Source organism: Lutjanus erythropterus, chromosome 6 (genome assembly GCF_056507025.1).
Source record: "Lutjanus erythropterus isolate fLutEry1 chromosome 6, fLutEry1.hap2, whole genome shotgun sequence".
Classification (NCBI taxonomy): Eukaryota; Metazoa; Chordata; class Actinopteri; order Lutjaniformes; family Lutjanidae; genus Lutjanus; species Lutjanus erythropterus.
Window position 1 is genome coordinate 23,014,422 of NC_139322.1, and position 21,283 is coordinate 23,035,704.

The 21,283-nt window shown below is 37.8% G+C and overlaps 2 protein-coding genes across 2 annotated transcripts; one reads left to right on the top strand and one right to left on the bottom strand.

Moving 5' to 3' along the window:
• Positions 1-389: 389 nt before the first annotated feature.
• elapor1 (endosome-lysosome associated apoptosis and autophagy regulator 1) lies at positions 390-18,862 on the bottom strand. Its single transcript, XM_084721220.1, has 22 exons — positions 18,747-18,862; positions 14,978-15,098; positions 14,077-14,257; positions 13,816-13,963; positions 13,639-13,719; positions 12,762-12,867; positions 12,502-12,651; positions 11,544-11,632; positions 11,141-11,318; positions 9,696-9,824; positions 9,366-9,456; positions 8,492-8,597; positions 8,241-8,378; positions 7,128-7,391; positions 5,227-5,403; positions 5,001-5,151; positions 3,582-3,675; positions 3,289-3,390; positions 2,957-3,083; positions 1,252-1,430; positions 916-1,081; positions 390-831 (listed from the first exon to the last, which is right to left on the bottom strand). Exons 1-22 carry the CDS (start codon positions 18,831-18,833, stop codon positions 745-747), a joined length of 2,952 nt encoding a protein of 983 aa, XP_084577346.1. The 5' UTR covers positions 18,834-18,862; the 3' UTR covers positions 390-744.
• An 879-nt stretch (positions 18,863-19,741) lies between these two features.
• On the top strand, positions 19,742-20,860 carry cfap276 (cilia and flagella associated protein 276). Its single transcript, XM_084720013.1, is given in 4 exon segments — positions 19,742-19,928; positions 20,343-20,465; positions 20,467-20,669; positions 20,756-20,860. Coding segments are annotated over 4 exon segments (552 nt in total). The 5' UTR covers positions 19,742-19,805; the 3' UTR covers positions 20,859-20,860.
• The last annotated feature ends 423 nt before the right edge of the window (positions 20,861-21,283 follow it).

Below are 21,283 nucleotides of genomic sequence, written 5' to 3' on the forward strand. Positions count from 1 at the left end.
TTTCTGTTTGAACTATAGAAAGTATTATATAATATACATAATGTAATGTTATACAATTATTTAATATTCTGTGATATGATTTTGGAAAGAGCACTTGAAGGCAGCATTAGAGTTCATTCTTAATTTACAAGTGATGGACATTTCTTGTTTTTTTATTGTAGAAAATGACATAACATCACAATTAACAAGAATATGATAATCTTTGGTGCAACAGAAGAAGGTTATCAAAAGCTATAGCAAATATAAATCATACATTGCCAAATAACAATATAAGGCTGAACTGGATATAATTAAAAAAAAAAAAAACAATATAGCCTAATAATATAGAAAATTGCCTGCTAAAAAAAAAAAGAAGAAGCAGAAATTAGAAAAAAAAAACAATTAAAAAATACACACTCACAGTTATGTAAAATGTACAGTCTCACATAAAAAGCTGTAACTTATATTTTGGTCCTCATATAATTTTGAAATACACTATTGGGCTTTAAAAATACAGAGTATCCCCAATATGGAGACTTTGTATTTCAATAATAGGTTTTGCAAACAAATGAAAAATAATTCTACATGCAATTTCTATTTTAAAACTCCTTCAGTAAGGTTGGTATGTCTTTTGTAATAAATAAAATCAATTCAACAGCTCATTTCTGTTTTCTGTGACTCCGTCTGTTGGAGCTGCATTGATGTCAAACCACATATCTCAACTTTAACATTTCCTCTAGTAGAAGAATGAGCTCATCCTCTAAATTAATCGTCATCAGAGTCTTCCTCGTCTCTTTGTTGGTGTGAAGATGATGACTTGAGTGGAACTGAGTCAAATCCATCTGATGTCCTCTGAAAACAGATTGATAACAACACCAGGTATGAAAAGTTGTTTGTTATTAGCTCAATATGTGTGTGAATGGAGGGGTTACTCACCTCTCGTGAGAAGGACTTGATTTTGGTGAAGAAGGATTTCCTGTTGAGGTACATGATGTCGTCCTCTGCATCCTCTCCCTCCATGATTGCACAGCTGTCTGCAGTGGGCAGCTCACACTCTTTACCTCCAGAGCTCATCATCAGCTTGGAGTACTTATACTGCAACCTGCACACAGACAACGACAGATTAATTAAAGAAAATTTAAAATTAATTTCCTCTTTGGAGTTTTTTAACTATGAGGTTAGTTTAGCTTAGGTTTAAACTGTTAGCTTCAATCTTATTTATTAGTATGACATATCAGTGCTTCAACAAACATGAAAAGAAAAGTGTCTAACTTGCGTGTCTTCTTCCAGAAATAGCAGCTTATACTGATGAGCAGTACAGCGGCAATCGTTCCCGTGGAAACACCAAACTTGAGCCAGAAATCGAGAGTCACACAAGCGTTGACTTTTTGCGCTGGTAGTGACTCTCCACCGTAACACTGCAACGGCTGCTGCCACACGTAGGTGGTTCTCTGAAACACAACACACAGATAGTTAGATTTGCCTCTGTCACATATCAGTTAGTTCTTGAATCCTAGTTTTAAACATTTTCCACAGAAAGAAAGAAATACGTTGTTTTTTGTACAGATAAAACCAGTAGTCTAATGATACCTGGAATCTGCTCATCCAGCACCTTATGTTATAAACAGTGACATGTAAGACTATAGAGTAAGTCCATTATGAAATTAACATCAGCCACAGAAGAGGTGTAGATTTTGTCTTCAATAGTAGCTCACAGACTTTAAGTTGAGGCAACTACATAATTATGCATTTTGAGTGAACTTCTCCTTATCCCTTAGTCTGTCCACAAATCAAAATTGGACAGCTGTTTTCTAAGAAAATCTTGTCATAAAACACTTCACGTCTCCTTGTATTTTTTTTTAGATTTTTGCACAAAGTATGAAAAGCATGTAACCATAACTTACTACTTTTTTGTATTCACTGGCTGTTGTTAATGATATAAGTAATTATACAATTAAAGTTCAAGAAAATACATGCTCATGACTAGTTTATTGCACGTGGTGATATTTTATTAACCTTATACTGTAATTATTATTTGTCGCCATTAACTGACAAACTATTCTTTGTGACAAACTCCCTGTTATTTAGCTCACTTGCTAATGAAGTTGAATAGCCCCGGTGTAGGCAGAGTGCAACACTAGTGTGCCACTACATTATCAATGTTTGCCAAAGTCCAGTTTGAAAATTTTGCTGGTCCAACACAGGTCTAATGCATGAATATAAGATAAATTCAAGACGAGCAAAAAACTGTGCTTCAGTCAGGGATTAGTTTATTTATCAAGCGATAGTTTATTTTTTTTAGGATGACAAAGCAAAGGCATGATCCCCACCCTCCTACTCTGACTCTGATTCAATAATCCAAATATTCTTACCCTAACCTTAACCACCATCAATCCTCATGACTTAACCTAACCAGCCCCACCTAACAGAAGCAACAAACACTAGCCAGTCAGAAGCACAGTGGGGCAGGTCATGCCTTCACCATCCTAGGAAAGAAATGGCTTGCAGCACACTACTGGCTCATCATGTACATCAGAGTAGAGGGTACTATACGCAATGAAAACTGGAGAATAAGTATATACCTGCGCCACACCACAGAATATGACAAAAAGATGTATCTTGTTAGTTTGTGACCTTTAGATGTGTTTTTAGGTTCATTTGGTAGCATCTAGTCTAACTTTTTTTGGCCTGTTTCCAGTCTTTATGCTAGGCTAACTGGCTGCTAGCTGTACCCTAACAGTTCACAGGCAGACATGAGAGTGGTCTCCACCTTCTCTTTTATTCTCTGACATAAAGCGAATAAGCCAATTTTGCAGAACGTTAAACTTTTCCTTTTGGAGCTGAATTATAATATTAAATATCGATATTGATATATCATTATCATGAATTATTTTGGCAACAATACTCATGTAGTGAAAATTCTTATTTCTCTCCACACAAGACTTTGTGTTTGTGATGAATATGCCTGCAGCACTACCTGTATTCCCTGGATACAGGCGCTGACAATCTCTCTGTAGTGGTCTTTGGTGCAGAGTGGACATGCATGCTGGCTCTCCCACAGAAAGTGGAAAGCACAACCATCACACGTCCCCTCTGAACAGTTACTGTGGAGGAAAACAAGACAAGAGAGATGATTACAAGGTTTCCGTGACGAAAATGATCTCCAAGGAGTCACTTTGTCCACAGTTCAGACTCACAGAGCTCAGAATATGACGTGTTAGTGCTGTTTACGGTATGTGTGTCAAATCAAATGTTGTCTGGACCACTCTGGTAAGATCAAAAGTTGAGGTTGGTCACAGTGAAAGATACCTTGGCAGTCTGATGAGGTCTTTAGCGGTCACTGTGGGATTGCATCTCAGTCTGACTGTGGCTGACCTGCCCTGTTTACAAGCCTGAGTCGTCTCACTGGACCTGAAACATCACAAACACAACGAACATGAAGGGCTTAACTTCTACCATGTGACAGATTTTCAATCTCTTTGATTCTCTATCATATTACCAAATAAAACAAATGATTAAACTTTCAACAGTAAATATTGGAATTGGAAGTATTTTAATAAATGAATGAAACAAATTAAATGAGAAATTGTTATATTATTTACTTGTAATAGAAGATGACATCTGGCAGGCCGGACGCAGCAGCAAACAGCCAGTTTGGAGAGGAGATGCCATTCAAGGTTGTGTCAGTGGTCACACCTTCAGAATAAGAAAATTTATAAGATACTTATCTGATATATCACATGCACTTAATGTAAACAAGCAGTTACAGCAGTTTACAGCAGTTTCTGTTAAATCAAAGCAGGGTTTGATTTTTATACTTTCATTTGAATCATTTTAAGAAGCCTGAAAGCCCGAAGAAGTAAAACTGCAAGTATGAATCTACAAAGCGTAACACCCCATTTACACCTGATATTAAAATATGATCTGGATACGTTATCCAGATTGTTTACACCTATCTAAGATCTGAACACAATTCAAGCCAGACTACCTCCTGATCTGATCACATTCACATCATGTAGCATTTACACCTTGCATTAATATGTGTCTTTCCTTGTCTGGATAACATCTGGGTACAGATCACATTTTAATACCAGGTGTAAATGGGATGTAAGAGTCAGCAGCCATGCTTGGAGCTCTGTGAGGCTGCACCATGGAATAGTTGGCATACTTAGCCAAATGCTACCATGCAAAAGGCTCACGATGAAAATGCAAATAAAATGTTGCAGTGTTTATATACTTCTTATTGTACTTGTACTATAATCTTTCTTTAAGTTAGTAAATCTATATATACATAGGCCTATATTTTGCTAGCAAATTCACAATTCTTCTATTTGTGTATATATATATCTTGCATTTTGGTCATTTTGCTAACATTGGGGGATGGAGTCCCCCCTTAAGGACCATACACACCAAGAAATATAACTTACTATAAAGTATTGTTTTAAAAATAAAGCAAGCTGCAGTCTGGACCCTGCTATCCACAAGAGTTAGGTCTTAGTTTCTGGTGTGGACGGCTCCTTATCCCTCCTCAAATTGGGGGGGGCAAGTCCCAGGCCCTACTTTGGGAAACATAACTCATACTTAAATCATCCCTGCATTGTAAACAATGTATACCATAGAAGAGTTACTGAAACACTACAAGTGGTCATAAAAATAATAGAGGAGTAACAAAAGAGTAAACATGCATCGCTTGATGGCCATAGTAAATATTGAACTTTACATACAGCTGGAGGCAGTGAAGTTATGGAAGCCTGGATGTTACAATCCAGGGAGTGATTCTGACAAAACTGCTGCTTCTTTGGAGCACTGACACACACTGACATGGAGAAATATGAAAGTGGCACATCGTGATGCAACGCACTACTGGTGTGTGTGGGCTTACATAAAAAACATGCCCTTAATTAATACCGTGACATTTTTAAGACACTTTTCCACAAATTACTGAATTTAGTTTTGAAAAAGTCTCACAAATCACATCCTCTCATTCACAGCAGTAGACGGCTGCAGCATTCAGTCCATACCGATGAGTGAGTCACCAATAACAAAAGGCTGGGAGGACACCACGCTCTGACTCCTGATGTCTGAAGGGACCACAGTGGACTGACAGACATAACCTTTGACCTCTCTCCCACTCTCGGTCACATTGTCCACACAGGTAGCCGGTACTCTACCCTGTGGGAGAAACACAGCAGGTTAAAACACATGCCAAATTTTTCTATAAAAACCATTAGGGCTACAGCGTCTCACCTCTTTCCCACACAGAGCCAAATTAAATCGATTGAAATATCTGAGGCCTTTGTTGGTGAAGCGGGGGCTGCTGTGGATGCCAGTGACGTTGGCCAGAGGAGAGAAGTCATAGTGCAGCAGCGCTCCTCCTCTTGTCTGGACGTACAACGAACAGTCACTGAGACAAGCTGTGTGAGCCTGGAGGACAGAGCAACATCAACATTTAGATATACATCATACATCAATAATCTCACGTAAAAGCTATGGGAAACCCAAAAAGGACGACAGGTAAATTCTGATATTAGCTGTAATTTAGAGGCATTTGAACACCTTATTCTGTTATAACAGATGGTGACATCTTATCTGTCAGTTAAGTTAAAGGGCCATTATACAACTTTCAGCCTCGCTAAATGTCAGCAAGCAACTATTTGCCATGTAAATGTATAAGTGGAGTGACGGCATCCTGAACAGAGAATTACATCAAACTCCTTGTGTGTGTGTGTTGTTGTCTGAGCTTCTCTGTTCGTCAGGTGAGCCGTGTGTGCATGCGAGTACCTCTCTGTACTCCCCACGTCTGTTTTCAACTTGGCAGCCTGGTGAGTAAGTTGTTTATATTAAAGCCAAACCAGAACACTTAAAATGTTTCAGTAACATATTTCATCAGCACTGCCTAATTTCACAAATCTGTGTTTATGAGGAGTGTGTGTTCAGATGACAATTTCTTTTTCTTTTCTTACTTTACTGAGTAAACAAAGTGTATGTTTGTTTTGGGCTGAGTTGCTGGTGGTGTACTGTGACCTCTAGTGGCAATACATGTTGCTTACAGCACCGTTAAAGCTACTACAAGCTAGGGTTGGGCGACGGCTGACAGTCATAAGCCACTGAGCCCTCTACCGTGGCACGAGGAAGGAGCTTCATTCTGCTTTTGACATGTGGGAGGGGGAAAAAGGAAGCTGTTGTTGCTCGTTATTGCACACCATGTCCCATTTATTAGTTTCCTTTTAAACCTGCCCAGTTAGGTGAACCCACCATGCTTACTTGGCAGCGGTTTCTTTTCTGCGGGCTGCTCTTAGTGTGTTTCTTTCAATCATGTTTTTTTTAGTTTAGCTCCACAGTAGAGGTAGCCGAATAACTTTATTTCAAGCTGAACACAACTAAGTTACGGACATGCAGTGCGGAGATACTTTTAAACCTTGCATGGGGATGAATGTCGGACGCTTGCCTGGCAGGGATGTGTGCGCGTCTGCTCCCTTCACTGAAGATTTTTCTCAGCTGAGTGAGACAGTTGGAAGCTGCCGTCATAGCAACAATGGGAAACATCAGTGACCACGGTGATAAGCATGTGAGCAAGTCAGTTTTTTCTGTTATGGGACAGCTAACCCCACCATGCCACCCCTCCAAAGACTAACAATGTCATCGTCAATCTGCTATGTTTCACTGTGGACATTGTCGTATTTTTATTACTTATTATTTATTCACCCATTTATGGCGCATAATTTTGTGTATACTGTATTTTTTGTTTTTCTTAATAGCATGAAAAGACTATAACTAGCATTTCATTATACAATCCTGTGCTGTAAAATGATTAATAAATTAACCTTAGATGGTTTTTAAAGACCTGGAATATTAACTGAAATACTTTTTTTTATTTATTTATTTTTATTCTGTTTTTTTTTTTTTTTTACAAAAAACATTTAAACATAAAAACATAAGAAATATGAAAATCAGCCTTTAGTGAGTATTTGTAGAAAGTAAGCTCTCTCTCAGGTCATTAAAGCCCCCAGATTCCCAGAAAGAACCCCGAGGCTATAAAGTCTGTGTCCTCAGCCGTCCTGCACACATTTATGCACTGAAAGGTTCAGTCAGGACTTTGTGTTTAGAGGTTTTTTCAGTTCAGCTTTTCAAGATTTTGTTCCTATTACCTTGTTTCTCTTTGTGTTTGGTCCACACTGAACACAAGCCTCCTTTCCCACAGGCTGATCAGCCCTGATGAAGGTGTTTGGCGGGCAGCTCTTGCACACTCCTGTCCCGTTGACCATGTAGTGTCCCAGTGGGCAGGGAACGCACGCGGAGCGGGCTTTAGAATGGCTCAGGGCACAGCGCCGACACTGAGAGGCCACACCTCCGATCACATTGGTGATGTGGATGGAGTAGATCTTTGCAACATCTGCACTGTATTTCCTCTCCTGAGGGAAGAGAAACACAAGGTATGATTCACCAGCTGAGTTGCTGCAAAGGGCATTGTGATTTTTTCACAGTGGACACACAGCTCCAGACTGCCCTCTAGAGTTCAGAGCACTGCAGATGCAAAATCACTCAACAAATCAGCAAAGTCAAACATGATACTACAGCAGTCGGTCAAAATAAATTCTACTGAAAATTTAAAAAAATTTATGCAATTACATTTGCAGTAGTTGTTTCAAAATGTGGAGCTTCAACTTTAAACACTTCACCTCCTCCATCAGAGTGTCAGACAGTCTGAGTCAGTAGACTGGCCCTTGGACTTATTTCACCCCTGTCAGCAGCTATAACCCATAATTTATTTATAATTCATATCCTGAGCAGTGCAATACAGACCTCATAGTAAAATCATTTTGTGCAATAATTCAACAGTGCAGTACTCTAGTATGCACTGCCATCAATACAGCATTTATACTGTACATTTTGACTCACACTCTTACTTATAATTCATTCATTATCCTTAACTGCTTATCCTTGAAGGGTCACGGGAGTGGAGGGGCTGCCAGATTAATAAAGTATTTCTGATACTGATTTCTGATTGCAAATCCTTGTGTATCATTCAAGCTTCCTCTTTCATGTACCTGTAGTTCTTAGCACGTTGTTTTTACATTATTGACTGTCACAGCAGATACTACATGTGATACACAGGGAGAAAAGAACATACACAATGTGCACGTATAAAAAATCAAGGCTATAATAAGCAGAATAGGTTGGAATAAAAGTAGTTTAAGGCAGAGGGAGTAAGGCTGTTGTAAGGTTAAGAGTGATATTTGGGATGTGTGATTGTGTCTCACCATGTTAAATTCCTCTGTTCGTTGAAACGTCCAGATGAAGCTGGTGGTGCTGTTCCTCTGGATCAGGTAGGAGTACGACTGTTTACTGCTGCTGCCTCTCCACTGTTCCACCACATCATTATTCCACTGATTATAACCCTGCAGAGAAATACACTCACCTCAAATATACATACTGATGTCAAACTTTATTTCTTTATATGCATGCACCCTGAAGCAGGTGTATAAGAATAAATGTAGCATTTCCCCCTCACCACCAGGAAGAAAAATTTGCAGTCAGCTGTACACCTGGTCTCAAAGACGAAGGTGATGCGAGAGATTTCACTCCGCTCACTGTCTGTGGCCATGGACTGAGGAAGCCTGTGGAAACAAGTAACATTTTATTAGCTTTTCCAACTAGGATATAGTGTATACATATATAGAGCATGAAGGTAGTATTGGAGAGAAAAAATGGATTATATATGACTGTGGCATTTTTAGTTGTAGAAAAGAGTCACATGTGTATCAATAAATTTGAAATGGCAGAAAAAAAATTCTTTAGGAGTTGCAAACTTGAACTAAAACAAAATCCTATGCTTTGAATCACAAATTAAGACACTCATACGCTCACATTTTTTTTGCTAGAGTTGCTGCAGTGAATTTAGTGTAGAACATTCACACACCTGTATCAAAAACTGTGAAGTCATGGACAAAATCTGCGCATCTGCAAATCAGCAAGAGAATTCATGCAACGAGAGTTGCACACCTGTAGAATATTTTATCATGAAAAATATGTCTTTTCTTGGATATTTTTCTGGCACAAACACAAGTTAAAACCTACAACTGCTTGAATCTGACACTATAAGTCTTAAATATTGTTTTTTTTTGTTTTTGTTTTTTTCGCTGGTAGATGACAAGCTCCACACAGAACCCTTTTGGACAATTAAAAGAACATGGGTGGCATGGTTTCATCTAGACTGAGACTGAAAAATGATAGACCCTCAAATGAGCTCCTTTAATTTCAAATTTAATGATACACATGCGTGCCTACAACTACATGTTCCACTGTCACAGGTGCTCACTTGTTTTGCTCCAACAATAAATGCTTTTTTTATGTGTTATTCCTTTAAGAGACATGTTTGACTTCACCTGTATCCAGGAACACTGAGTGTGAGCATCATGTAGTCTGAGTCCTGATCCCCGGGCGTGGTGTAGACGTACTCTCCAGCCACCTCCCATGCTGTCATTACAATTTAAACAAACAATAACACACTCCTATGATGTCCTTTTAGCAATGAAGAAATTCTGAAGACTGTTTTGTTTATTATTTTTATGTGAGATGCATCTTGTACTCCTCTTTGTCCTTGTGTTACGTTTTCTTTTGCCGGATAATTACATTTTCAATTTTCAATTGTGCTGTTTGTGCTCTCCTTCAACCCCTGACTGCGTTAATAATTCTGGTGCCCTTGTGTGTCTCACCCGTGCTGTGTTCGGAGTGGATGAACTCTCGACTGAAGATGGAGCTCTTCATGTTGTTTGGCATCGTGTTCCACCATTTGTACTCGAAACCCACCACTGGCTCCGTCCCAACAGGGCACTTGGAGCAGGCTGTGGGTGAATAACATGATATTATGTCAGAGTACCCCCCGTGTTAAAACAGGGATGTGGTAGCACTAACATTTGGGTTTACATTAAAGGGGGAAAAAAAGGCTGGAGCATACTGACTGATTGATTTGCAGCCTTCAATAGTGCAAACAGACCAACATTTCAACATGTCTGCATCACAGTGTTCATTTAAACATATTAAAGGCTGCAAATCAATTAGTGTGCTCCAGTCAGTTTTACAATAACATTTTAGAACTATCATTAACAAATGGTAAATTGATAGTTAATTAAACTCTTAATAATACTACAATGATAAGAATAAGAATAATAATGATAAATAATGTTTACAGACTAGCATTACTATTAGTAATGCTATAATTCATCATTTTATCATTAAATGTAATATAAAATAGCACTCATATTTTGTATCATGGCTGAAAGCAGATAGTAATTTCATTCTGATTACATCAGTAAACTATTTTATAAAGGTATCAAGGAAACAATGTCAATTATAGCATTTCTAATCATTAGTAAACATTATAAATAATCATTTCATTGTTTGTTAACAGTCAAATAATCGTGTTGGAATATTGATTTCATATACTTTTTAAGATCACTCTGCAGTGAAGAAGCCTAACTAATTTTGAAAATCTTTTCAGCAGATGTGACATTTTGCTACTGTGGGGCTGATTTTAGCACGTAGGTTGTAAATGAGATTTTATTAAAATCATATTAATTGATATTTAGGATCAAATGATCAACATCTTTGGGAAGTGCACATGTATAATAATTTAAAACTAGAAGGACACTCAGAGAGTGCAGATACACATCAGGGTTAATAGTCCATTCTTCTATGACACGTAAATCTGCAAACGCAAACTTGTTCTCATAATTGCAAACATCTTTCCTGTATACCTCTGGTGGACTATTTACCTCTGGATGTGAGTAAGAGTATACTTAGTTGCATGATATCTGTGTATTTATGTTTCCATAGCCACACCTTAGCTCGAGGAAAATTGTTGTTACAATGTGCTTCATCATGACTGCTGTATGAAGTTTGAGTAACTACATGTGTGGGCTGCCTCAGAGGATCACTGGAGCCCTGAATTGTGATATGGAGTCACCATGGCGCTACAATTGTCACTACTGAACTCTGCTACCGTCTACTGGATTTTAAAATGTATAGCGTTTATTCCACCAAGACCAAAAGCCCTATCTCACAATTTTAACAAAACCGAAAATTAATTTGTATATCTGCCACGTGATTCCAAAATTGAATGTGTTCTAGATAGCGTATAAGGAGTGTGGTGATTCTGCACCTGTTCCGTTTGAGTAGAAACCTGTGTTGCAGGGTTCACAGGTGGAGGAGTTGGTGACAAAGAAACCAGGGTTACATGGAGGACACGTTTGCTTCTTCCCTGATGCGGGCAGTTTCACAGCTCCTTTAACAGTGTCACTGCAGATCTTAGGCTCGATCCACTTGTACATGAGCTGCGTCTGAGACACACACACAGAGCAAACCAGACATCATGAATACATGAAGGAAGCTCCCAGTGTTTTTGTGGCACACACACAATCAGCCAAGATAATATATATTTAAAGAAACCTAATAGTTACACCAGATGGTTGCTATAGTCAGTGAAATCTCTCCGTGCGTCACCTCTACTGAAGCTGCCGCTGCCTCCACACACACACACGTCGTCATGTCATTGCCTACATTACCTTTCCCTCAGAGTCACAGGGAGTGTGGGTGTAGAAGTAGTCACTGTTTGTACACGCAGGTCTTGCTTTGCAGCTCCCTGAACCAGCCTCTGGAAAAATAGAAACCCGGCCAGGGGAGGGAAAACACACAGCTCACATTAAGATCCTGTGATAAGAAAAACCTCACACACTCTGTACCCGCTAAAGCAATAAATGTAGTATTTGCACTCAGATCGCCTTACATGTGCGTGTGGTAACATGCAAATAGGTTATAATGAGTAAAGTGTAGCCATATTGCATGAATTATGTCACCAACAAGGATTAAATCGGGGTTTAACTTTAAATAATGTTGTACCAAACTTTCAAACTAGTTTATTAGCTTGCTCTAAACCTAGATTAATTTTAATTCTGTTGCACCAAAAAACTCCAATTTAAACGTGGCCTAGTAAACAGTAAATAATGTAAACCAACATTTTGTTTTGAAGTTTTTAGCTAGCTAGCAAACAATGTAATGTTTTATTAATTTTTTAGATAGATAGCAAAGTAAGTAACGTGTTAATGTTTTAGATAGCTAGTAAACCATGTAATGTTTTGTTAAGGAATCCAAAACAGCTGAAAGTTAGTGGCTTTCCCTCTTCTTTTATACTGACCCACTTGGTCCCAATAACACTCCTTTTAAAAAAAAAAAAAAAAAAAAAAAAAAAATTTGAGAATGGAAGTGTCTCCATACTGATTATCTAACTTCCATTACATCAATAAACTTAAAACTTTAGTTTAGTTTAGAGATTAGTTTTTAATTGTTCAACGGAGCTCTACTTAATTTTAAATCTGGATTTACTCATTTTAACCCAGTTTTGCTAAACTGATAAGAACTAATCTATATTAGATTAAATTAATCTTTGTTGGTTCAGCGCAGTCTAAGAGTCAGTGTTATGACTGGTCTCTGTGGTCAGACCATCAGAAATACAAACACACATACCTGAATATTTGTTTTGTTCACACTCATGGCAAACAGTGGCGCCCTTGTTGGAGTAGGCGTCAGCAGGGCAGGGGGTACAGCGGGCAGATCCTGGTTTTGCGCTGTGGGTGCCGGGTTTACAATGGAAACACTCTGAAGTGTAGGCCACCCCTGAGAGAAACCCATCAGTCAACTTTTAATCATTAACAGGAGGAAGGGGGTTAAGAAGTGAGCAAATGTTTAAAACTGCTGCACAAATCAGACTGCAGGTGATAATCTACCTGAGATGGCAATGTTTCTTAACATCACCGGTTTGACAGCACCGCCCTGCAGAATGTATGTAGTGGTTCTCCAGTACAGCACATTGTTTCCAGTGTTCAGCTCCACCTGCACAAAGTGAATGTGAACATGAGAAAAGAAGAGACGGTAACACCTAATGATAACATCATTAACAAACGGTTATTTTGATCTGAACAAAGATTCACATAATGATTATGTATGCTTTGTAAACTATATATTAATACATATATTAATGTTTTTTAAACAGCAGTAGTTACCCCACTAGCTTCAGATTTGTACATTCACAGCTTTGAAATACTAAATATGCAACATCTGAGTAGACTTTCAAAATAAAGGCACAAAAACTACTTGGGTAGGTTAAGAAAAAGATTGTGCTTTGTGTTAAAATGAGTATGTGACTTACATAAGTTCACTTAAATAACATAACATACGTATGTCTGTAAGTGCATAAGTTATTATAATCATAAGTGGCAACTTTTATTATTTATATTAAGCATTAACAAAGAGTTATAAATATCTATCTATCTATCGATCGCTCTATGTAATGATTTCATAAAGGCTTACAAATCATTTGGTAATCATTAACAAATTCTTAATATAGTATATAAAATGTTACAATGTGTGAGAATGTAATTGTGATGGTCTCTTATCGGCTATGATACAATATATAATTTTAAAACAAATTATTTTATATTACACAAATAATATAAATGATGACATTACTAATAATTGGTAAACATAGTTATAATTTCATTGTTAACAGTGAAATAACTATTAAACTAAAGTTTAATCAACTATTAATTTACCATTTATTAATGATTGTTAGTGTAAAGTGTTATCATGAAGGGTAAAACAAACCCTGTAATTGCTCCAGCTACTCTCAGAGATCTTCATCCACCGGCTGTCAGAGTCTGTGGACTGACACTGGTCGTTCTGAACCTGCAGGAGGAGGAGAAACAGGTCAGACGTGACTAAAGATCCCCAATAAAAACAGCCATCTCTGTCAACATCAACTGTCACTCTTAAAACACTTACAAAGAACTCAAAGTAAATGCTGTTGTCAGGGTAGAAATATTCAAAGGACACAGTTCCAGGTTTCTTCAGGCTCACAGCATAGGACAGTGTTGCAGTGCATTCATCCGCGTTTGAGGCCACATAATCACCCTTTGGTGTCCAGGTTGAGCTGCGGAAACATCATCAGCAGAAACACTTCGATGAGAGCTTTGATTTATCGATCAATAAAACCAAGACACATGATAAAAACTGCTGTTAAAATAAAAAAATGCATGTACTAACTTGGAGCAATCTGTACTGACGTCCTCGCCATTGGCGTTTACCCCGTGCGTGACAAAACCAGACGGCAGGCTGTCCCACTCATCAAAGGCCACGCCGGTTCCCAGAGAGTAGGTGCCTGCAGCACACTTCTGACACTTCTGTGACTGCATGTCGAGGAACTCTCCCTCACTACAGGAGAAGGCTGCAAGAGGGAAAACAAGAGCATAAAGAGAAAGGAGACTCCACAATGGACAGGTGTCGTGGAGATAAGGACAACGTAGAAAGGAACAGATGAGAAATTGGTAGAATAATTTATTATTTACATATTAAAGGGACAGTTCACCCCAAAATAAAAAAAACATATTTTTCCTCTTACCTGTAGTACTATTATTCATGTAGATTGTTGTTATTGATATGAACTGCTGAGTTTTGACATCAGTCTAAACTCTGCCGTCTCTACAATATAATCTGACAAGATGGCACCAGGTTTGTAATACTCAAAGCCCCCCCAAAAATTACTTTGCAGTACCAAGAATGTTTACAACCAACAAGCATGAGCCTCTTCTCCATGTGCACATGCACGCTTCCCTCTGTGCAGTGATACAGTTGGCTAATAGTAGAAACTTCATGATTTCTGGAAAGAGACTCTACTGCTGAGTTTTTCAAATATATATTTTTGGTGCACATCGTGCAACCAAACCAAACTTAGTCTATCTACTTTAATTATATTTGAGAGAGGGTAGAAATCCCTTACAGCTGATATCTCCAAAACTCAGGAACTCACACCACAACTATCTAGATGGATAAATGTAACTGCAGATATTTTGGGTTTTTGGGATGAACTGTCCCGTTAAAGCTATGATACTGATTGAGGGTGTGCAGAAAATGTATAAAATGAGATGCAAGAGTGGGACACACTCACTGCACTGAGTTCCTTTGACTGGATCTGGGAGTCCTGTGCAGGTGTCAGCTTTGTTGGGAACCGCCACTCTCCATCGTGACCCGAGTACGTCACACTCTGTGTACTCAAAGTGATAATCTGACTGTGGGGACAAAACACAGCTGTGAGTTTCACACAGATAGATAAACACACACCATATGCATCGATATGCATCAAACAGAAGCACATCACACACATCATATTAAAACATAAAGAGGAGAGTCAGCGTTTGTGTAAAAAGCAGCTGGAGCTGTTATTAAAAAGAGGTCACCACATTGTTTTATACCTCTGGAATTTCTTTCCAGAATCAGGCAAGCCTCTTTTCCAAATAAAAGTTGTGGCTAATGTTTGCCCAGGAAGCCGTCTCAACGGTTCTTTTAATCTCACTCATCAAGGATGTGCTGCAGGCTCCCCACAGTGTTTATTGACTTTGCCAAGGGGGAGAAATGCTGATTCACCTGATCCTTATGTAAACATGTCATTTCAGTGTTGTCGCAGGATTTCTGGAGACAGCAGGAGCTCAGGTGTAAAGCTTTGGCTGCATTGTCTATTATGCTTTGATGCCTTTTGGGGATTCTTACAGTAAATGACTGACAAACACCATCCCACCCATAACGATGTAATTCAGGACGTGACATAAGGTGATCTCTTTGGTGTGACACCTTCTGAAACAACTCCTGAATACAGACTGGGTGGAAACACAGTATAATCTTGGTCATTTATTCAAGTACTGTTCTTAAGTGAAAATTCAAGGTATTTGTACTTTACTTGAGTATTTCAATTTTATAGTATGTATCTTTATACATCTTCTCCACTATATCCCAGAGGCAAATATTGTACTTTTTACTTTACTTTATTTGTCTGACAGCTTTAGTTTCTAGAGTTGCACAGTGATGTCATTATTTCTATCTGTATTCAGATAGAAGACCAGAGGAAGGCATGGTTTATACTGAAGTCATGTTAAATTGGGCGAATGTTTATTTTTCTAGCTTAATAGTCATTTGCAATAGTTTTTCTGCCTACAAAGCATCAAATTGTCAATAACTGTCATATAATTAATTATGAAATATATTTCCACATCTGCATCCTGTACTTTCCATCTCTCTCTCTCTCTCTCTCTCTCTCTCTCTCTCTCTCTCTCTCTCTCTCTCTCTCTCTCTCATCTTATTTTTAGCTGTAGTTTTATGAAATGTCTTAACTCCAAATTACTGGAAATTGAAACTCCACAGTAAGGACATACAAGTTTATAAAAATATTGTTCAGTTGAAGGGAATAATCTTGGTGCATTAAATCAGTGATTGATTAGGACAGAAGCGAACTATACCGAGGTAATCATGGAGCTGATGTTTTCTGAAAAATAATGAGCAAATAATGAGCTTTGCATAGAAGAAATATCTGTTTCTGTTCCATTATTTGTGCTTTGCCGAATAACGTATTTGGATTCAGATGCATCCCAACTAGTTTACTAGTTGCTTTTCAGATTATAATTTTTCATATTCTTCCTGTCCAGAGAAAATAATGTTTCTCCAAATTTGGTGATTTTGAATGTTTGTGATAAACTGAAGGTTGAAATGTTGAAAAATGTTGACCACTGTTTTCTGAAACCCATCCTCAAATGTCTTCTTTTGTCCACAACCCAGAGACATTCAGGTTACTGCCATAGAGAAAATAAACCAGAAAATATTCACATTTGAAAAGCTGAAATATTTTTTCATTTAGAAATGACTCACAATGATTAATTGATTATCAAAATAATTGGAAATTAAGCTAACAGCTGAAAGTTATTGATTAATTGTTGGAGCCGCAGAAAAATGCATCACACACATATATTTAACATAACAGTGATATAAATCTAAAAACATCATATATAACATCAAACCCACTATTGAAGGAGACATTTTACTGCATGAGTTTTCCTACTTTTCATTTTACAGTACATTTTTCTGATAATACCTTTTATTTAAGCCAGGTTTTGAATGTAGGACTTTAACTTGTTGTTAAAGTAGTTACTTGTGTGGTATTAGTACTTTTACTTAAGGATCTGAACACTTTATCCTCCACTGGCAGGCTGTAATATTCCAAGGAAAGTCATTCAGGAGACTAAACCAAGCCCCCCCCACACACACACACACACACACACACGCGCGTGTGGCCTTGTGTTGGGATTAATAGTTAACAGAAACACAGCAGCAGCAGCAGCAGCACTCCTCTCTGCGTGTTTTCGATTAGAGCTGCGACATTAGCCGTGGTTGGGGTATCAGATGAACATGTGTCTGGGTGGGAGGATCTGATGTAAAAATGCATCAAACTGGAGCCTAATCGCCTCCTTTAAGCAAACATGAGGAAACCAAGGCAACAGGACATAATGACCTGTGCCTCATGGTCAGTGGACTGGCATGGAAACATAGTCACTTGATGAAAATACCTAAGATTCACCCATTCAGTCATCATCATCTGTGAGCCCAGTAGATTCAAAATAAAAGACTACAGACCTCTGTTTACACTGTAAAAAGTGTTTTGCAGTCATAGCTGAAGTAATGTAATGTTTTGAATCTGCTTTATTGAGAGCAGTCTACTTTTGTGGATTATAACACCTGGAATTTCAGAGAGAAAGTTAAGTCTAATGTAAGACAAATTTTTATTTTGTGATCAAATAATGTATTATATTAGTTATAAAATGGTCCATCTGATTTGGTTTAATTGTGTTGCTTAAGTTTTCATGAACTCACTGAATCAAACCGGCCATTGTTAAGCCAGGCTAATGTTAGCAATTATATTAATTATATTTAACACACTAAAATGGCACATTTACGTTAGTATTCTGAGGAAAAACTGCTATTCCTCAATCCATACAGTAATTATAAATGTACAGTATTTTTACTTCTGTGCAGGAAATTACTGAGTTAGAAAGCTGGCTTGCCGTACATTTAAGTTACATTCAAGCAAACTGTTGATTTGAAAGAAATCAGATCATCAGGCACGTCTGACTTAAAGCAATTGTGTTCATTAAATTTGTTAACTTCATTTGGAAAAAACTTAATCTATTTGTGTTACAAACTGAAGTAGTATTTCTTTAAGCTGGTCCAACAATTCTATCTTGTTGTTCTCACTGCTTCGTGACTCCACACACTCTGTGGTAATGTTCAGAGTATGCTGATAAAAATGAAATGTTTTAAGTATTATCAAGCGGTACTGTTCTTATGCAAATTGAAATCAGATATGGAACGGTGAGGACAGCGCAGCAGACAGTGTAACATATGGAAGTTCCAGTGAAGATAAAGTGTGTAATATGACAACTATAATGTAATGTAATTCAAACATATGGTCATTACCCACTCACAGTATGTGAAGGAAGTCTATGTGTTTTATTAGTCCTTCTGTTAGAGTGCTCCTATTCAAAGATCCCATCAGAAAATGTATACTTTCTTTATATGTATGTAATCTTTAAGACTAAAGTCAATACAAAATTTAAACACAGCACTTTAACAGGTTTCCTTAAATTTTTAAACATGTGCAAGGTGGTAAAGTTGATCAAGGTGCTTTAGGTCAGCTGTCTTTAAACATGTCTTGCACCTAAGAGCAACAAATTTCCTATTTGCTAGATTTCATTAAACTTAAGTGCTCATCAAGAAGCACTTGACCTGAAGCAACATTAATATTCGCATTAAACTGTCATAGCAGAAACAAGTTTAGTTCGGGATGGGTTGAAATGACCAACAATAAAACAATAAAACAATATAAGTCTCCTTACCTCTTTGCACATGGGCAGATCCGCAGAGGTCTGTGCAAAAAGCAGCCACAGTAAAACGGGGCTCAGGTGTGTCAGGTCTCGCTGCATCGTCGCCTCCTGTCAGTACTGAAGTGATGGAGACAGAGGAGCAGTGTGCTCACCTGCACCTTCAGGTGCTGCCTGGAGGCGGGGCCTAACTCTGAACGATAAACAAACACTGGCAGGTGATTGGCTGAGATGCCTGTGACTACTCTCAATCGTCGTTTAATGCATTAGTGACTTGTATTTTACCTGCTTTCTTTTAGTATTATTTGGCATGTTTGCAGTCTGTAGAAATGAGCCGTTATTATTATTTAGTTTAGTTAAGTTTAACATCATATAATACATGGTAATGCTATACCAAAGAAAGTCAATGACACAATATTTATCACGATATTTAAAAAGAAAGAAAAAATGACGACTTGGGAAAAAAGTCCTTTATTAAACAAGAATTCAGATATGTGCAGCAATTTTGGTTCAAATATGTTTTTTCTTTTTAAGCCAAAGTGCTTTTTCTTTCCTTCTTCTTTTTTCCTGCAGTAATGTTAAGTCAAGCATGTGCAAAAAATTGACATTAACCATCCGGCAATGAATGAATACTGCATAGCAAAAACAAAATAAAATTATTTATCTATGTTTCTATTTTATTTATAGTGTTTAATAGAATAATTAACCATGTAATGTCAAAATAGATGTCCGCACACTGTGGTATGGTATCAAAACATTATAGTGATAATCGATATTTGTTGGATCCACTGTGGGCCATGATTTAGAAAATTATAGTTAAAAATAGTAATTATTTTAAGGCAAGACGTAGACATTTCGTCATTTTTATAAACTGACATAACAGTTAGATGTAAGAAAATATTTGTGAAAACCTTTATTTACGTATTAAGCGATCTCAAATAGTTCCATGAATTATAGAAACAGGGAAACATCCGCTAACACTCATTTTATTTTGAAAGGTTGAACAGGAAGTTTGTGGTTGCTTAGAAACCAGGTTTTAAACATTCTAGGGTAGTTCTTGTTTAGGTTAAATAGATGCCAACAGTTGCGAAAAACATTTATTCTGTTGTGATTGGACTAAACATGTCTGGCCGGGACCCTTTCCCTTCCCCAAAGCTTGAAAACTGCTTCACTCTGAGCGGTTTCAGGCCACAGCAGGTAGGTTTTCATCACTGTTTGTCTGGTAGGTCATTCGTGTTACATAAACAAAACATATGATAAAGGCTAAACTAACAACGTCACTTCACGTGTAGAGATTTAATTAGGCTATTTCAAAAGACTTATTTGATCCAGATATTTATTTTTATTCTGAAATACTCTTTTTCCCCTTTCCTAACAGTATAAGATGCCCAACATACAATGAACTCTGCTGTTATTTGAAATAGCATAATCTAGTTGCTGTATATTCTGTGCTTTTGTTTTTGTTGACAGTTTGATACTGAAACTTATTCACATGGGAATTAGTTGTAGCAGTTTAACAACAATCATTTTGTGCTGTTATTTTCATCAAAAAGGGTATAATTTCTTTATTAATGTGGAATTATTACATTTTTCTCTTTTTCCATTGTGCAGAGAAAAACATATGATAAACCAACTCACCTCGCCCAAATGGAGGAACCCTGGAGTCGTCTCTATGATAGGGCCACTGTGGCAAGCACCCGTCGGAGTGTTATGCATGAACATAAGGTAAACTCCAGGGGGCATGATTTTGACCTTCACTTATAAACCAGAAAAAAAATTTCAAGGCAATTGTACCTTCAGTATTGCTCTTTTTCACACTCAGGCTCCAAATGACAGCCTCGACGGTCACCTTAATTCTGTCTACGATCACCACAAGGACTTCCTCTGGACAAAGAACCAGATTTCATACCAGGAGGAGACCGTCTCTGAGGACCAAAAGTGGGAGTTTGTGATGCTGTTGTTTGTGATGTTTGTGGAGTCTAATTCAACCATGTTGATTTATAATTTCTCGTGTTAATTTACAGGAAACAGGAACGCCTAGAGCAGGACAGGCTGAAAAAGGAACAAGAGAACGACATCAGAAGGTGGGTCGACCCGCAGAGGCGCTCCATTTACAGCATCAAGTGAAGCACAGGTGAAGTTCATTTAAATTTCCAAATCATTGTAGCAAACATTACAAATGTCTTTGTGGAGAAGCAACCATATCTCAGACTGGGAGAGTGACTCCAAGCTAACCCCTCTGAATCTGAGGAGAATCTGGCTTTATCTGGACCAAGGTGTGTCCCACATACCAATACAATGCCCTTTTTTCCCCCTCCACAGGCATCTTCAAACAAGGACAACACTGGAGAGAACAATGACAGCTTCTATTCAACATGAAGTTTCCAGTACTACGATCTTGAACTGCTACAAACATCAGCACTCTGTAAATAAATGAGTTCTTATGGTGCACTCTTGTACTGCTTGTGTTTTTCCAAATGCCATGCAAAAGACTGAAAGGTGATCAATAGAAATTAAACACTGGGAAAAAAGGGATGACTTTTCACTTAGAA